We start from the raw sequence: 19,034 nt of genomic DNA, 5'->3' as shown, positions 1-19,034 counted from the left end.
AAAAAAAGTTGTAGCAAAAATGCCACGATGACCTATTTGGAGCAGCGAAACCCTAGAATCCAAAGCTCTAATATGAAATGTTTTGAAACCAGCTCACAGAAAGATAGAAAAGAAAGATCAACGCCTTAGAAATCAGCGTCTTCGATGGGGCAACCTCCTTTACATTACACAATTGAACAATTCTTGGATGCTACAAATGACAAAACCTCCTTTCTATATATAGGGGTCTAAGGGGTCACAATATAATCAAAGCTGACATAACAATAATAATATAAAGGCACAACAATAACAATAGTGGGCTTCTATGGGGCATAATAATAACAATATGTGGACAATAGGGGCACAACAATAATAATAAGGGCTACAACGACAATAGTAATGGGAGAATCACTAGTATTATAAGGCCCTAACAGAGAGAGATAATACATATACATTAGAAGTCAACATTTTGACTTGACAAAGTAAGAGCAGAGATCTTCACTAAGAAGATAACATATGAGGTAGCTGATTTGAACACAGGGGATTCCATCACTGTGTTGCACCCATCACTGTGCTGCACTTCATTACACCATGTTGCACCATGCTGCACTATGCTGCACCATTCATGATCACTATGCTGCACCCAACAGTGTGCTGCATTAACCATGCTGCATCCAACAGTGTGCTGCATTCATTGTCACCATGCTGCACCCAACAATCAATGCATTCATTGTCCATGCTGCATCCATCCAAGCTGCACCAACACCAAGTTGCACCCACCACTGTGCTGAATCGCTGATCTAAACAAACTCCAAACAATTCGAAGACAACAACCCTAAGGTAGTCTTAGCTATGGTGCTATGGCCTGTGGCCTAACACATAGCAACGCTGAAGAGAGTGATTTCAAAACATCACCAATGCATGTGATACTATTTCCTCTCATTGCACACAAACCATGAAGGAGCACAAATACACATATGTATATATACCGAGACGTGTTGTGATATCACTGATATACATATTAATATAGCAAGGAGGCAAATCCATATACTGTGAGATAAATCTCTATACACAGAAATGCTGAGATTGATATCACAGAAATTGTGACTACGTCATTCATATTAATATAGTGCCTCTTTTCTGCTTCGTCCACCTGAAGACTATCTTGACTACGTCTTTAATTTACAGGTGTGCCGAGAATGATACAAGTACATAACTCCTTGTATCCTTCTACCATGAGACTAACTTGTGGTGCGGATCTGGGTCTTCCTCTTGCTGCGTTTGAGAGTCTCTTGTAATAATGAGTAGACCTCTCCTTAGCCTTCTTCTGCGTTAAGCCTTCTTCTATGACTGTGATAGGGCTATCTCCATGATAGCGTTTAGGGTCACTTTTATGACAGCGTTAGGGCTTGTCTTTAGTCCTCCTTTATACAATCATTAGCCCTCCTATTCTCTGTGGCTAGGGCATAATATGACCCTCCTAACTCTGCGTCTAGATGACTGCGTTTAGGACATATAATGGCAGCGTCTTAGGGTTTGCGTTTAGGGCACATGGATTGTGCTATGAAAGCCTCCTTTATGACTGCGTTAAGGTCATCTCCTATGACAGCGTTAGGCTTCTCCATGACAGAATAGAGCCTTTTCCATGACAATGTTAAGTTTCTCCACTTGGGGCAGCGTATCATCTTAAGATCTCTCCTCCCACCAAAACCCAAAGACAAGTGGAGAGGAAGAGATCACAAGAGGTGTGTCTCAAATGACTTGCAAGCCACCTCTTTTTATAGCAAAACGTTGAGGATAGATGGGGGAAATTTGGTTGCTGGCCGACCTTGACGAATTGTCCCATAACACAAATAAATTCATATCTCCATGAATACATGTCGGAATCGGATGATCTTTAGATCAATCCTACACCTCTCGACGAGAGGAATCCAAGAAAAATATCAGCTGCCATAAATAAATAGACCCACATGGAGTTTGACCCTAATTGCCAATTTTAACACATCCACAAAAATAACATAATACAAATATCCACCCAAAGATGTCATGGGCAACATACCTGATAGATCAGAATGGACCAATTGAAGAATATCAATGGTTAGAGTCTCACTTGAGGGGAATGGTCCCCTTGTATGTTTTCCAACTTCACATCCCTGTCAAACACCTTCATGATTTAAATTGAATTTGGACATCCCTATGAACATCTTCCTTACATCGGGTAAGGCTTTGAAATGAAGGTGAGCAAATCTTCGGTGCCATAATTCAGATTGAAGAGAGGTGTCACAAATCATTGCTCCCAACGGACTTCCTCCAACCTGGTAGAGACCTTCAACCCTGAATCCTAGAGTGAATGCATCTCTTGGATTCCTTTGCCAAAGACGAACCTTCCCATCAATGAATGGCACCTTAAAACCTTTGTCTTCCATTGCAGAGATAGAAACCATGTTTTTCAAGTCAGGTACATATAGCACTTCTTGTAGGTGAAGCGTTTGACCTTGATTTAAGTGAAGAGTAATGGTCCCAATTCCCTTCACGGGATAAGTGACATTATCCCCAAGTATAATCTCCATATTTTTCTCCTCTTCAAACAAGTTTGAGAGAGCTTCTTTGTAACCAGTGAAGTGCCTTGAGGCACCACTATCAATCAACCAATGGTGCATTGTATCCGGAGGAGAGGCGGTGGAGAGGGCAGAAATAACCATTGCCCTTGAAGTTGTTGTTGTTATTGTTGTCATCATCTCTTGGAGTATCCTTCTTGTAAGGGCACTCTCTAGCGAAGTAGCCAAACCTGTTACAATTGATGCACCATCCTTTTCTTCCTTCCTTGAACCCCGACTTGAACCCTTGTCCTTGATTCCTTGGACCAACATTTTTCCTTCTTATAGAATGAGCGGAGAAGGTAGTAGGATTGTTTCTATTTGAGGGCTTGTCTCTTTCCATCATCCTTATTTCTTCTTGAGTGCATCTGGCCAATAGTTCCTCAAATCCCGGAATCCTGTCATTGTTGAGGATGGTAGTGTTGAACACATCCCATTCTCTTGTAAGGCCTCCAAGTGCAATAAGAGAGAGCTCCTGGTCACTAGTGACTTCTCCAGTAGATAGGAGATCATTCTTGATCTCAGTGATCCTCTTGAAGTAGGATTGGATGGATTCTCCTCTATCCATCTTGATGTCTTTCAACTTGTTCTTGAGAAAGAGAATTTGATTTGCATTGTTCACTTTGAACATCCCAACCAGTCTTTCATACATCTCCTTAGATGTTTCCAAATCAGAAATATATGCAACCAAAGTCTTATGAATAGAATCAACAATAATCTTCTTAGATTTTACCTCACCTTTCTTGTACTTGGTTTGAGCAACAACGGATGCATTTGAAGGAGGCTCAGTTATTCTTCCTTTGACATAGTCCATGGCATCATTCTCTTCCAAAGTCAAATCCAAAGTCATCTTCCATGCATGATAGTCGGACTTGTCCTTAAGCTTGTCCTCGGATTTGAAGAAATATGTAGTCTTCATTGGGACTAGTTCCAAGTCCTTGTCCAACAATTTTTAGTGATTACGTTTGCTTCACTCTTGGTTGGGCTTTGTCTTCACCTGAGCTCTGATACCATGTTAATTATAGATAACAATGGTATGTTCTATGCTTAAGACAATTTACTTCAATGTTCCTTTAGCAGCCTAATGACAAATTCCAATTATATCCAGTAGCAATCACATTAACTTACAAACATTAATAGTAAATGCAGATTGAACATAAAATCATATGCAGAAGACAAACCAAGACAAGAGGACACAAGATGTGGCAGATGTGAGGGAAAAACCCTAATGTGGGGAAACCCTTTGATCAAATCTTCTTATTATTCTTCAATAGTTCAACAGAGAGAGAGAGTACAAATATCATAAGTATAAGCCCAAAACAGATCTGCTAAATCAGCAGTCAAATCAGCGCTAACCAGAAAGTCAACAGTGGTCAAAGCTATCCCAAGACATCCTCCAAACAATAGTTCAATTCGGTCTCCAGGAGATTCAAAGTCAGACCAAATGCTTCGGTCAAAACCTAGTCAAAGGAGAGAGAAAGTCTGATGTAATTTTCTGCGGTCAAAACAGAAGTCAACCTAAGTCAACCCTAGTAAAACTATTCCCAAACACCTCGATTTCTGAGCCAATAAATGCAGCCTCTTAAAATCAAACTTCTGGCACAAAAATCGAGGTCAACGCTGGTCAATGCCTTGAAATCTGCGACCTGTTTCGCCCAGAAAAATTCGGCCTCTTGCCGCACGTGCGAAGTAGAGAGAGAGAGAGTTGCCACACTTGCGAAGAAAGAGACATGCCTCCAACGTTTACAACCCAATCAAGAGAGAGAAGAAGATGTGATGAGATGATGTCCAAATGAGGAAAAGGTCTCTCTTATTTATACACTTCATTGAGGGTGAAGAGACACATCTATTGGGCTTGATGAGCCTACATTTGACTGTGGCTGATCTTGACAATTTGTTAATAAAAGAAATAAATTCATAATTCCATTTCTGCTTGTCAGAATTAGATGATCTTTATATCAAAATTGTATCTCTTCGAAAGAGGAGTCCAATGCAATAATCATCTCCATCATATGAGCTGTCCTAAGGTGGAAGTTGGCCCTAGTTGAAAATTTTAACATAGGTCCTAGGAATCACTCTCCATCCACTCATTGATCTATTCATGCTTGTGATTCCTCTTATATTGGGTCTCCTCCCATCGGTGAAAGTCCATAAATAGCAGGGAGCTATAACTGAGTTGACAATAGGTTGTTGCTCCATTGTTGCCTCTTGACCTAGCAATTGGTCTATAGGATCCCTTCCTAGGACCCTTTGCTAGTTTGAGCGGTAACATTTTGGCGTCTTTGTTGGGGAGGAAGCAAGTCTATCTTCCTAGGAATCATTGAGGAATTGACTCATAAACAACATCTCAATCATTCCTCTGGCAACTCTGTTCATTGTCCAATCCCCTAGTTTACTTAAAGGCGACAACACACCACCTATAACTAGGGCAGCTACAAAAAAGGGAGAACGAACTCCATTTCCTATTATAACAAAGCCTTTCCCTGAGCTTGTAAATGTTGGATATTCCCCTCCCAAAATGGCAACAACTTCAAACACCAACCAAAACCAAAACCAATCCAAGATCTCACGAAGTAGGAGGCATCTAGTTGATGTTTTTGGGCCCTTAAAGTTGAGTGATAATCTCGAGGAATTACTTGGAAAATACCCTGATTGGTTGCCCAAGTTTAGAGGTGATGCCACCAAAGATGCCTGTACACATGTTGAAGACTTCTACTAGATGATTTCCCTGAGTTAAATATTTGATGAAGATAGAATCATGATGCTATTCACCTTGTCTTTTGAAGGCCCTGTTAGGGAATGGTACCTTAGCCTCCCTCACCAAAGCATAGATGATTTTGACAAATTTGAAGAAATATTTTTGAAAAGGTGGTCATCTGATGCCCAGGGAACATTCAACATTGAGAAATTTTACCACATAAGTAGGGGTAGGGAAGACATCAAAGAGTTCATCGAAAAGTTTGATAAGGTAGTTAAGGATATCCCTGATTACTTGAAACCCCTTGAAGCAAATACACTTGATAAATTCATCAAGATTGTAGGAGGAAATTTCACATATGTTTTGAATGAAAAGAAACCTAGGACCCTTGCCAAAGCCGAAGAGATAGTCATGGAAGTTGAACACAACCTAAGAGTCTCCAAGGTAGATGTGAATGAGACCCCCAAATCCAAGGTTGAGGTCAAGAAGAGTAAATTCCAGTGTTCCATGCGGATGCATCCCCTAGGGTCGGGTGCGCGCACCCCACGCACCTAGGATGGGGGGACGCCTGGGGAAACGTTTCCCCATGTCCCCCTTTTGGGGAGAGGTGGGGAGACGCAGGGGGGGACGTTTCCCAGTGTGGGGGACACGACTCCCCAAAAGTTATGCGTCCCCCCATGATTTATGACAGGGGAAATCTAGTATTTGATCATATTGCCCTACTAAGGCTATGCAATTCATAATAATGTTACATTCTTAAAGTAAAAGTGACATTCTCCTTTTGGTCTCCCTATACGGGGTCCAAACCCTCCAGAGGGTCACATTGGAACTTGTAGAGTGGGCATAGAGAGCCATGGACCTCCACCATAGCAGAGAGCACTTCATGGATCACCAAAACCATTTAGTGATTGCTTGTGTTCCACCTTTTAGATGAGGATGATGCACCTGCATCACCTTGCCCATCCGACTTCACACTTGTACCACACACTTGGCAGAGGTTCCAGGGTTTAGATGATGATGTGTCTCACCACGAGAGACAAAGGGAGGGATTATGTCATCATCCTAGCCCTTGCAAATGGTTTACAAGTGTTATTGATCCACTTGGAGACCCATGAGGATGTCATTGTGCACCCACACCCACTTGGGGACACCACATGTGACTTGCTTGGTTATCAATGGGCCAACACCTTATTCACTATGTTTGGAGCCTATTCACATACCTTGGCACATGTTGGACTCCACTAGGCCTTTTCAATGGCCCAACGACTCATTATGTTTACTATTTTGCCCTCTTGAGAGGCAAATCTTTCTATTTCAGAGCTATCTTGGTGGGTTTGTCACATTATTTTACATTATTTTATTATTTGGGGCATTATTAGGCTATTCGAACCCCCTTATGGGTTGTATAAATATATGATAGGCTCATTCATTCCTCTCATCATCACTTGGATTGGATTGGTATCTCTTGAGAGATTTTTGCACTTGTTTTCGGGACAATTTTTTGAAGTTTGTAGATGCACTATGATGTTTGGATTTTCGCTATTGTCTTTGGAGCTTCTTTCTAATGCGAAGTTGATGAATGGATATACGCTCTCTCTCATGTAAGTGAAATTGTAATGCTATTCTTGTTATATTGTCTAATGCATGTTATTGTTATCATTATTCTTGTATGGGTTAAAGTAATGGGAAATTCTTCTAGAAACCTTAAATAAGTGATTTAATGCATGAGTTGCTCTTTGAGGTAGTGGTTGAATGTTCTTAGAGGCACCTCATAGGTTGAAATCCCTTGAAACTTTATCTCCTTTGCAATTCGAAGTATAAATCCCTAAAAGCTCTTGTTGCTACACCTTGAAAAGCTAGCGAAAGTCATCTAGGGCTCCTTAGCATTTGAAAATTCTTGATCTAGGTGTATCTTGACTCCATTAAGCCCAAGAAGCAAGGCACTGATCCTCACATCCCTTTGGTGGTCAAAATTATCCCTCTTTTTCTCATCTCTTCCAATTCTAGGCCTAACCCTAGTAGGTCACCTAGGGCATCAAGCAAAATCTTTTGTAGCCATTCAAAACCCTTGAATTTTGGTCCACTACTGCACTGGGGTTTTCTTAAGAGGTCCTCCAAGTTTGAGGCAACGCTGACAGTGGAATTTTGAGATATAGCAAGCCCGAGCTGTAAGACCATCTCTTTCCTTAGGTTGATTTGGTTTAGTGTCCTCACTTGGGCCACTGCATTCGAAATTCAAAAGAAAAATTGTCCTTTGATCCTATTCTCCTCTCTTAGCAGGTCAAGCCCCTTTAGTGTTGATCAACTCCACATCCTTGACCTAGTTTGGGTCCACTTTGGTTCTTTGTGGTCCCGCAACTTTATAACTCAAATTCCGCAAGGACTAGATAGAAGCCATTTCTCCACAAGGATTCTTAGCTCAAGGAAGCTTCTTGTCAAGAGATATTCTCCAAACCTAGGCTTAAGCTTCCTCTTAGCCCTTCCTAGAGAGCCTATCACCTTGCTTCTTAAGCAAGTAAACCATCTAATTGAGTCTCTCTTGTGAATAAGTTCTAGGAATCACTCTCCATCCACTCATTGATCTATTCATCCTTGTGATTCCTCTTATATCGAGTCTCCTACCATCGGTAAAAGTCTGTAAAGAGTAGGGAGCTATAATTGAAGTGATAGTGGGTTATTGCCCTATTGTTGCCACTTGACCTAGTAGTTGCTCTATAGGATCCCCTCCTAGGACCCCTGCTAGTTTGAGTGGTAACAAGCCCACATACATCTGAATGGATAAAGTCCAAAATCCCCTTGGACTTGCTATTGATGCTGGGAAACATAGTTTTGGTGTACTTTCTCATGGCACACCCCTTGCACAAGTCATGTTGATCTGTAGTGAAATCAAGGGGCCTCCTTGAGCAATTTGAGTGCTCCATGGTGCAAGTGTGCCATTCTCTTATGCCAAGCTCCCCTAAGTCATGGTCGTTGCTATTGCTGCTTACCAACATTTTGGTTGAGTCAAATTGAGGTTTGTATAGCTTGTTCCTTCTCACTCCAAGCACCTTTGTTACGTTCAAGCTGGAACCCTTGGGAAAAATATACACCTTTCCATCTCGGAAAATCACCACATAACCCTTGTCCTCCAAGGCTCAAACAAAAATAAGATTCTTCATCAGGCCTGGAACATACAACACAACGTTCATTAGTAGAGGCTTCCTAGACTCTCTTTGGAACTTAACAATTCCATGGCCTATTGGCCTGTACTTGGCATTGTCATCAAGCTCAATGTGGAAGTCCAAACTGTGCTCCTTCAGAATAGTAAAGTAGTCTCGCACTCCAGTCATGTGACATGAAGTGCCACAGTCAAGTACCACATGTTGGTGGTTATTGAGTTAGAGAGACATGCAATGAGTGAGAACTCATCCTCAAATCTGGCTGCAAACTCATCCATCTTAGTTGTGGCAGTGACCTGCTTCTTTTGTTTGCCCTTTTTCTTATTTGGGAACTGGCTAGAAAAATGCCCTAGGTGGTGGCAAGCAAAGCATTTTACTTTGCTAGCATCGAACTTCTTTTGTTGCCCTTCAATGGAGCCTTTCTTGGCCTTTCCCTTGCACTTAGAGGCTAGGGCTAGGTTCTATTTCTCCTCACCTGTCTTCTTTTGGTCTCCATGTTGAGACCCTTCGCGAATCTCCTCCGGTGTGAAATCATCCCACAACCTTTCCCAGGTGGGAAGATGCTCTTGCCCCATGATGCATTTTACAAATACATCCCACTGCTTTGTAATGCCATTCAAGGCTATATGCACCAATTTAGAGTCAAGGATTGTCTCCTCTATAACTGCCATCTCATCTCGCAGCTGCATGGTCCTAGTAAGGTAGGAAGCCACATCTCTCCCTTGGACATCCTGGTGCCATAGAGCTTGTCCCTTAACACCATATTTTGGTTCAGCTTGTAACTCTAGGACAAGTTGGTGAGTGCATCCCACATCTCTTTAGCAGTCTTTTTCTCAAACAGACTGCGAATCAGGTGATCATTCACCCTGTCCAAGATGATCCTCTATGCTCTTGCTTCTTTCACCTCACGGAGATCTAGGGCAATAGGATCTGACGCTAGCACAACCACAGTGGAGTTAGCGCAACTCCACAACTTGTTCTCCTTGAGAGCAACTGTGATCCGAAATTTCCACTGAAGATAGTTTGATGCTCCTTCTAACCCGTCTTCATACCTAACATTGGTTGCCATGGTAAATCAAACCCTTGAATAACTTTTTGCTGAAAACCCTAGAAAGACCACAAACCCCTTTGAGCTTGAACCTATGCATGCTTGAATTTCTTTTAGAGGCTTCACTGTGATGCCATGTTAGTTTCTCTAAGCCTTGCCAAACAATTAATGTGACAATAAATTCTTATACCTTGAAATTTATTTTTACTAAAAATCCAAAAAAGAAATTTAGATCTGAAATCTACACATAATTAACACAACTAAGCTTCTAACAAATTATACACAATAGAAACAGGAAATCCAAGCACATAAACTTTTACACAACTTTTACCCTGGAAAACCCTAGTGTAGGGAAAAACCAACAAAGAGGGCTTTTATTAGGCTTCAGAGAATAAATCAGGAAAATATTATAGCAACAGTTCCAGAGAATTTACGGCCAAGAACATTCCTAGAAAATGGCCCCTCTCTTCTGCATGGTACGACCGAGCAAATGGCCTCTCCCTTTGTAGCATATGACCCCTTTCTCTTCAACAAACTAGGCCTGAGACATGACCTCTCCTCCAGTAGAGGACTTGGCTGTAAAGACTTGGCCTCTCTCTCATGTGAACTCGGCTTGGGCACGACCCCTCTCTTTATTAGGTGAGGGCCTGAACACGATCCCTCTCTCTCTGTGAACTTGGTCCCTTCTCATCAACTGCTCAACCTTCCTTCTTCTCACCCAAATTGGCCCTCTTCTCTCTCACTCAATGTGATTACTAAATTGTCTCCTTCACGCACTCATTATAACAATTTATAATTTCTCTCATAACCCTATTTCCCGCTTGAGATCTTCAAAGAAAAGATCAAAGGTAAAAATTTGATCTTATCACTTTCTTTTCATGTAATTGAAAAAGGAAATATTAATTTCCAAAGTTATAAACTTTAGAAATGAGTGCTAAGTGAACTATTCAAAAATCATGAGAAATTAGTCAGTTACGACTACCTCTCATGGAAATGGTCATACGTGAATGACTTACTTAACACAGTTGAATCCCAAAATGATATCCAATAATAACTAATTAAATTAATTATCATTCTTTTCCTAAGTTTAAACTTAGAAAAAAATGTTGAAATAATTAATTATTAAGGTATCTTCTACATGCTTGGACACAAGGTCTATGCAGAGGCACCTGTCCAAGCTACAATTTAGCAGTTGTAACGAAGAAAACTAGGCACATCACAATTTCTAAGGTTTGTAGATGATGACATTGACGAAGATCTAATGGTATAAGTGTCCAAAAAAGGGTTGAAGCAAGGATGTAATCGTTTCATAAAGGAAAAGCCTAGGACCAAATGGATGGTCCATTGAATTCTTCATTGGCTTTTATGAGTTATTGGAGGAAGATCTTCTTGTGATGGTTTAGGAATTTAAAACTTAAGGAGGGTGCTAGGGGCACTTAACTCCACATTTTTTTTCCTTCATCCCAAAGAAGGATTCCCCCTCTTCTTTTGAGGATTTTAGACCTCTCTCTTTTTGTAATTCAATATATAAGATTATCTAAAAAATAATAGCTACTAGATTGAACCCTATCTTTTCTAAATCTATATCTCATGAGTAGTCTAGGTTTCTCGATGAGAGGCAAATTCATGATGTACTTGGACTGGTTTAGTGTAATGTCCCCAACCCCCAACCGAGCAATGCTACCACAACCACATTGCTTGAATCTGAATAAATTTATTGTGGAAGCGAGAAAACACTAACCCTGCCATCATTGCTCCTGTACCTGCTAGTTCTGGTTTAGCATGAATGCAATGTTAAATGCCATTAATGTAGTATTCACACATGAATGCATAACAAAAAATACAAGCTAATTAAAGACAATGAACTGTAGAACCCTGAAACTAGGGTTTCACTATAAATTAAATATACAACATAATGCATACATATAAATCAATACACGTTAACATAGGCACTTATCTTGTAAAAGAAATCCAACTCGTTGCGGGCTCTCCACATTCCACCCAACCATATACCATGTGGTTCATAAATCTCAACCATAGGACAACCCCAAACTGGGAATACAACTCCACAGGCAACATTTTGTAAACCAAACATCAGATAACAGATACTATCCAAGGGACCAACCCCAACAACGTTAGTCTCCAGCCACAAGCTCACGCTCCCCTGACTTACACCCAAGTAGCGTAGCTTGAGTCCCTCGGCAGTGCCCACCTTCCAGGGTGCCTTACAGCCAGACATAAATGCTCTCAACTTGCAGCTCCAAGAGCTCTAGTACTTTTTGGGTGTCCAAGTGCCCTACCAACCAAACCAAATAACCCCCAATTAGTATAGAGTCCAAGCACAGGACTCATTGACTAGCTCCAAACTGAGTTCCACTAGAACTCCATGGCTATCCCACCCATAATCCAAAGCCACCAAGCTCTCGCAGCCTCCAAGGCTCACAAACCAGGAGGCATCCAATTCGGTGTGATTAACTAAATAACCACACCTTAGTCATTTCTAGAGTCCAACCCTAGGACTCCCTAAATAAACCAACCATCCAACCATGAATCTTTGAATGACACCCATCATAGGCAAAACATCACCTTTTTATGTGCATGGCTTTAGCTCGCCATGTGGTGCCCTTCAAAGCCACGTGGGCCCTAGGTTACTTTTCACCAAAACACCACACAAATGTTTCCCTTATCCATGGAGTTGTGCCTCCCATACTCTTTTCCCTGAAGTGGGCTCCGCAACCAACCATTATTTTATTAATATATGTCTACATACAATATTTACATCACAATTATATTTATGAGCTCTCCGGCCTCATAGCCATTAAAGGCATATCTACCCAGGTACACTAGCCCTAAAACATGTATACATATATACATGGGCACACAAGCCCCCAAAATAACCTCGGCTCACCAACCTAGTAGTTACATACATCCAACTCACCAGCACAATATCATATGTACACTTATTTACATTATCATATGCTGGCAGAGGTATTACATTTAGCAAGGACTCTATACCATCAAAACAAAGAAGATGCTTGTAATGGTTATTAAACTCGACCTACCTATAACATACAATAAGGTGAGTTGGGTGTATATAAGATTAATGCTTGCACACACCGGTGTTTGTTTGTCTATGGTGAAATGGATAGCAAGATATCTTTCATCAATGTCTTTCTTAGTCCTGATCAATGGTTCAACTCCAAGATTTTTTAACCCTTCAAGAAGACTTACTCAAGGCTACTCGTTACCACTCCTATTTCTTATAATTGTTGAAGGACTTAATAGGATTGTGAATGAATATAAAAAGAGTTGATCTCTCAAGGGGATCAAGATGGGAGGATCACTGTACTTAGGATTTTTTGTTTAAAAATGGCTCTCCTAGTGAGGCTAGGAAACCTAAGGAGATTGTAGGCTTATATTACAACCCACAAGAATGGAGATCCATTCTCAGAAGTCTTCTATTTCTTTCAATGGATTATCTAAGATTTGTCCTTACTCGCCAATTGCCTTTAACATTGGATTGAAATATCTTGGTTTCATCCTTACTCCCCATGACTATGGGTTTAGGGGATGTATGTAGTTATATCAAAAAATAGATATAAGAATCACAATTTGATGTAACCACTAGCTGTCCATAGGTGGAAGATTGACAATGGTCAAATTGGTATTAGAAGCTATCCCTATATGTCGGCCTTCAATGGCCCACATTCTTGTGGCATTGTTGGAAAAACTCAGAAAGAAGAATTTAAAGTTCTCATGGACATGAAACAAGGAGAAAGATGGAATTTCGTTAATCAAGTGGAAGAAGATGGTTAAGCTTAAAGTTGGAAGGGATTGGGGGCTTAAGAACATCCATTTCTTTGATAAAGCCCTTGCTGCAAAAAAATTATGGAGATTCATAAACAATTTTGGGTTATGGCACAAGGTAATCTCTCAAAATTGTTTATTAATCTCCATAATTTTTTTGTAGCAAGACACAAGGTAATCCCTCAAAATATTTGGAGCCCCTAACTTTTGAATAATGGATTAGACCTAGCAATGGATCATGGTGTTTCACAAATCCAAATATATGTATATTCCAAATTTGTTGTGGAGTGAATGAAAGGGGGAGATGCAATTCGGTATTTTCTTTTAGTTCCTATTTATGAGTAGCTTAAAGTTCTAGAAGTTAAGTTTACCAAAATTTCTTACTCTTGTTGAAAATTGGCGGCTAAGGGATGAATGAAAGGGGGAGATGCAATTCGGTATTTTCTTACTCTTGTGGAGTGAATGAAAGGGGGAGATGCAATTCGGTATTTTCTTTTAGTTCCTATTTGTGAGTAGCTTAAAGTTCTAGAAGTTAAGTTTACCAAAATTTCTTACCCTTGTTGAAATGTGGCAGCTAAGGGATGAATTTCCTTGAATAAAATCCATTTTTTGACAATTCTAGAGTGACTTTCTAAAAATAAAAAGTCATGTCTATCATTTCTAGCATGAATTTCCAAAATTAGTAAATCACCTTGCTTCAATTGGTAATCAAGTATAGATGATGGAAAATCCCTTAACTTATCCTTAATCAATTTTAATTGGTCAATTTTTACTTAATCATCAATATTATCATCCTTATGATACTATAATATTATTATCAAAATGGAAATACATGTCACCTTTCTTACTTAGCATTCAATCATGCCACTTCACACCTCTCTCTCTCCTTGATGGCACTCGTACCTCTCTCTCTCACTTGATGGATTCGTTGCACTCCTCTTACACTCTTACATGCATTAAAGTCTCGTCATAAAAGATCCTCTTACACACTCTTTAGTGCATATGTTACACTCTCTTTCCTTGAAGGCATGCACACTCCTCTTTATGGCATGAGTTACAAGGCATGTGTACTCCTTTATGGCATGAGTTACAAAGCATTCATATCTCCTCCCTAAATTGGCATATGTAACTCTCCCTCAAGGCATACAAGTTACTCCTCCTTTATGATTCGGACTCCTTGCTCCTCCTATATATATGTGCCTCTCATCCTCTCTTCTTACTTGTGCATTGTGAAAGGAGAATTCGATCTTGTAGAAGAGAGAGTTGGAAAGACTAGAGAAGGATTGAGAGAGAGAAAGAGAGACTTGGAGAGTAAGAGCAGAACTTGGTGAGCCAAAGTGATTCAGTGTTTGCATCAGCGGCTACTAGAGATCTTCCTGCTACAGTTATTTCAGATTTGGGTGAACTTACTAATTCTCTTGATATCTCATTGTATTATGTTTCTTTGCTGAACAATTGATTTCTAATAGAAGAAGAATCCTCCTATTTATGATGATGTCAATTCTTTTGTTAATGCAGGACACATGGTCCATGAATAGGTTTTTTGGCTCATTACGAGCTGATTGTAGTTAGGGACACTATTTAGAGCAATTTTGATGAGTGCTCTGGGCATGTGCAATTCTTTTTTTTTCATTTCTTCCTTTGAATTAGAAAGCTACAATTTTTTCCTTGGATGGAGCACAACAATCTATGTAATGAACAACTCCTCGACCAAAGCAATAAAAGAAACAACTCTTGAGGATCCTAAGGAAATAAGGAACAAGTTGGATGTTAAAGGTAAGGAATATGTATTCATTAGTTGAGTGAGATACTAATTGCATATAAGTTGTCATACCTTCTTGAGAAGAAATCGGTGGTTAAGAGGGACATAGTATCCATGAACTTCTAGATGCAATCACAGAGGAGACAAACAATGAGAATAACAACAATAGCTACATTGCAACCAAGCTTGCGTTGGATCTTTAGATTTTGTTGTGGGGAAGCCAATGATCACCTATAGGGGGGATGGATCAAGGAGTGGTGGAAAAGAAATTAAAAATGCACAAGCAACTAGAAGAATTTTTGCAACAAGGAGAAGAGTAAGAAGGTTAATCTTCAATGCCTAAAAAATCTACTAGAACTGCAGCAATGAAGATTGCAAAAGGGGTGAATATTGTTAAATTCTCCCTTGTCATTTTAACATTGAATTCCTCACATGAACCAGTGTTGTTAGCGAATCTAAGAAAACTAAGGAATGTATTGATGTAATTGATATAGAGTTTACATCATTGTATATAAAACGTGGAGGTTGGTTGAGCGACGTAAAGGAAGAAATCTGTTGGCTACAAATGGTTTTTTTGAACAAGGTATAAGCAACTGGCTCCATTGACAAGTGTAAGGTGAGTTTGGTAGCAAAGGGGTATGCACACCAAGAAGGGGTTGAATTTGAAGAGACATTTGCCCCATCAAAACTAGTCATAACAATCAAGTTAGTGTTAGGGCATTAGCATTAGCAACACAATTTGGTTGGAGCATTCATAAGATGGATGTAAGTGCATTCCTAAATGGGGGTCTTCACGAGGAGCTCTACATGAATCAACAAAAAGGTTTTGAGTAAGTAGGTAAGGAGTGTTTGGTTTGTGATTTGTTAAAATCATTGTATAGCTTGAAGTAGGCACCAACGACATGGTCCCTGATGATAGATGAGCATCTATGAGCTATAGATTTTTAGAGCACATCAGATCTGAATTTGTACACCAAGCATAGTGGTAAGGACATCATTATTGGTGTTGTTTATGTAAATGATCTTATAGTCACGGGAAGTGGAGCAGGTGTAATTGCTGAAGAGAAGGACCTGGAAGCAGCTATCGAAATGACAAATTTTGGGGTTTCTGCATTATTTTCCTGGTTTTGAGGTATGGAGGAATGGAAACAGCTTTTTCCCCTTCAACAAAATATGCTAAAAATTGCTTAAGAAAATTAAGATGACTAATTTCAAGCTTTGCTAAGAGTGATGCACTGGAGTGCTGCAAACATGATATTGATATATATGTAGAGAATTATTGATTTTGGTTTAGAGTTGGCCAAGAAAGCATTTTTAGTTTGACATATCTATAGATTCAAAACACTGTTGTTGGAACCAGAACTGGAACTAGTCGAGGTTCAGACCAGAACTAGCCAAAAAACAAGTGGAATAACTAGTGAGAACTGACTAGATGAGGGTAGGTCTGGATAGGAAATAACAAATTGGTCTGGTTTAGAAATTGGTCTAGCCTGGGCAATCCTGATAACATTGTATGTGATACAATGTGGCTAAGGAGGATCCCGGAGTTTACAAGAGTTTAATAGAGTGAAGTGATTCCCTTGCACTATGACAGTGAAGGCATTTTAAAGTTGGTGAAACATCTGTTTGTCGTTTGAAGATGAAACATGTGGAGTTTTATCAGCACTTCATCCATGATTCATTCTGGAGAAAGTCCAAAGTAGAGGGAGAGAAAATTTTTATATTGTACTGCTCAGGACAACTGATTGATGTATTTACCAAATCCTTGTCTAAAGACAAATTTATAAAATTGCAAGACAAGCTTGGGGTAACAGTTAACAAGTTGGTCATGAAGGAATGGTGTTAGAATATAATGGCCGTTTAACATTGTAAATAAATAAAGTTGTAAGCCCAAGTAAGTAATTGTTAAGTAAAAAGTAATAGTTAAATTACGGAAGTTAAATAAATAAAGGTGAAAAGTTAATTATGTTATGAAAGGGTTAAGACGTTCCCTTATTGCCCTTATGTCCAAATGGTGTATATAATATATATTACCTTTATTTTATAATGAGATCAATCTCGCGTTGCGCATCATTAGCTTGTCGTCATTATTTTTATTATTTTATCAATGATAAACTATAAATTTACCTCCTGTAAGCAAGGCATCCCCAAAGTAGGAAAAAGGTGCCAATTCGTGCATCATTCAATATGAAAATTGACTACTGGTGAAGTGGATTGCTTAATATCCTTTTGGAGCTAAAATTTTACTTTTCCATCTTGTGTACATATCTAAAGGAATCAATGTCAAATCTACTGCTAATAGAGAGTTTCTTGTTTGTTCTTTCCCAGAAAGTCTCATCAAGTTACTTTTTCGACAAATCAGTAAATAATAATTACCTGATTTAAATACCATGTCATTATAGTGTTTTTTTGTTGTTATCTTCCTTTTTTTATTGCATGCATCGGCAAGTTTGTTTTCATTGGTGAACTGTCTCTTGGATGTAATAATATTTCTATCTTTTGTGCAACAGATAATAACTGGTTTACATTCCTCGGATCCCAAGAATGGGAAATACTTTTCTTGGAAGCACTTGTGCATACTCGTGCAAATGAAGAAAGCAAGTGTACATTTCGGATCAATCTCATGACAGATTATAATTTACCAGACAAGAAGGATTGTAAGGAATGTAAGCTGTCAACTTCATCAAAGGCATGATTAGGATGTATAGAAGAAATGCTTGAGAAATTTGAAATGACTTCGGATTTGGAGTGATGTGGCTTGATAATTGTCATTAAGTGCACACTGGAAAAGTGCTAAATATTGCCCATTAATTAGATAACTCCATAATTCTCAGTTTGTTGTATTGGTGGCTATTTTTGGTAGAAATTTATTGGCTGGTATTGCACCATGCCTACGGATAAAGATTTAGTAATGGTTGTATGTTTGATTGAGAGGAGGTCTACAAATTTTGTTGCTGAATAAAGCATATCATTCTTGCAATATTGTGAGCTAATGTTGAAGGAGAACATCTCCGTTAAAAGGACACTTGCATACTTATTCATTGATTAATATATGAAATTTTTTGGCAATTAAGATGCTCTTAAACTTTGAAATTGGAAAAGAAGATTTTTAGAGATGTCAATGTATTTCAGCAGATGCAATTAAGACTTAGCAAGGGCATTCAGTAGGTTCTTAAGCTTAAAGTTTGTGAAGTATTAAAGCACCAAATTTTATTCTAAATCCTTTTACGTCAGTGCACAGATTAGAAAGAAGAATTCCTACAGTACATGGAATATTAATTTTTCTTGTATATTCAGTTTGGGAGACAAGTACGTTGTTGTCTTTAACTTGAAGTTGATGTCATGTCTGAAGTTTAAACAAAGGTTTAATATCCTCAATTATAAGTTCCATAAAAGCTTCTAGGGGTTTAGTTTATGTTGACACCTAATCTTTAGGGATTGGGAAAAGATTGTAAATACAAAAATGAGAAGATGAAAAGACATTGGAAGATGAATTCCAATTGTCTCCCACTGCTTGTATATATTAATGATTTTTCTACATCATTCATGGAGTTACCGATGCCTGGCCTAACATGGTATCCTAGCACAGGTCTTAATTTAGTCTTTTTCTGCTAAGTAACTCCTCTGCTCTTCCCTTTCCCTTAACAGAAAATCCTCATTCTGCCTTGATTCTGCTCCTTGTAATGCAGATCTCTCTATTCTCTGTGTTGTATTGTTGGAGTGTTGACTCTACATTTTTGTGCGTTGAAACACCTGGTCGGTTTCTCTGTGCATTGAGTTTTGAAGGTCGTGCACTAGAATATGTTTGTTAATTTATGGTATGTTCTATGCTTATAACAGTTTACTTCTTTTTCTTATTATATTCCACAGATTAACAATCACATGTACATAAAGTAAAGTGCAGATAGAACATTAAACGATCGACAGAAAACAAGCTAATACAAGAGACACAAGATGTGGCGGCTAGCCAGGGACAAACCCCACA

General features: G+C 39.2%; 1 protein-coding gene across 1 annotated transcript in view; it reads left to right on the top strand.

Moving 5' to 3' along the window:
- LOC149226951 (cytochrome oxidase complex assembly protein) overlaps window positions 1-18,029 on the top strand; it is an 88,675-nt gene extending 70,646 nt beyond the window's left edge. Inside the window, exon 4 of the mRNA XM_089377642.1 lies at window positions 17,560-18,029. Within this exon, the coding sequence (XP_089233768.1) occupies window positions 17,560-17,744 (185 nt within the window). The 3' untranslated portion in view covers window positions 17,745-18,029. The remainder of the gene's footprint in view (window positions 1-17,559) is intronic.
- The last annotated feature ends 1,005 nt before the right edge of the window (window positions 18,030-19,034 follow it).

This window comes from Pinus tabuliformis, chromosome J, assembly GCF_031772625.1.
Source record: "Pinus tabuliformis cultivar Carrire ecotype Pingquan chromosome J, CPIR1, whole genome shotgun sequence".
Lineage (NCBI taxonomy): Eukaryota > Viridiplantae > Streptophyta > Pinopsida > Pinales > Pinaceae > Pinus > Pinus tabuliformis.
This window is presented reverse-complemented; position numbering and strand designations above follow the sequence as displayed.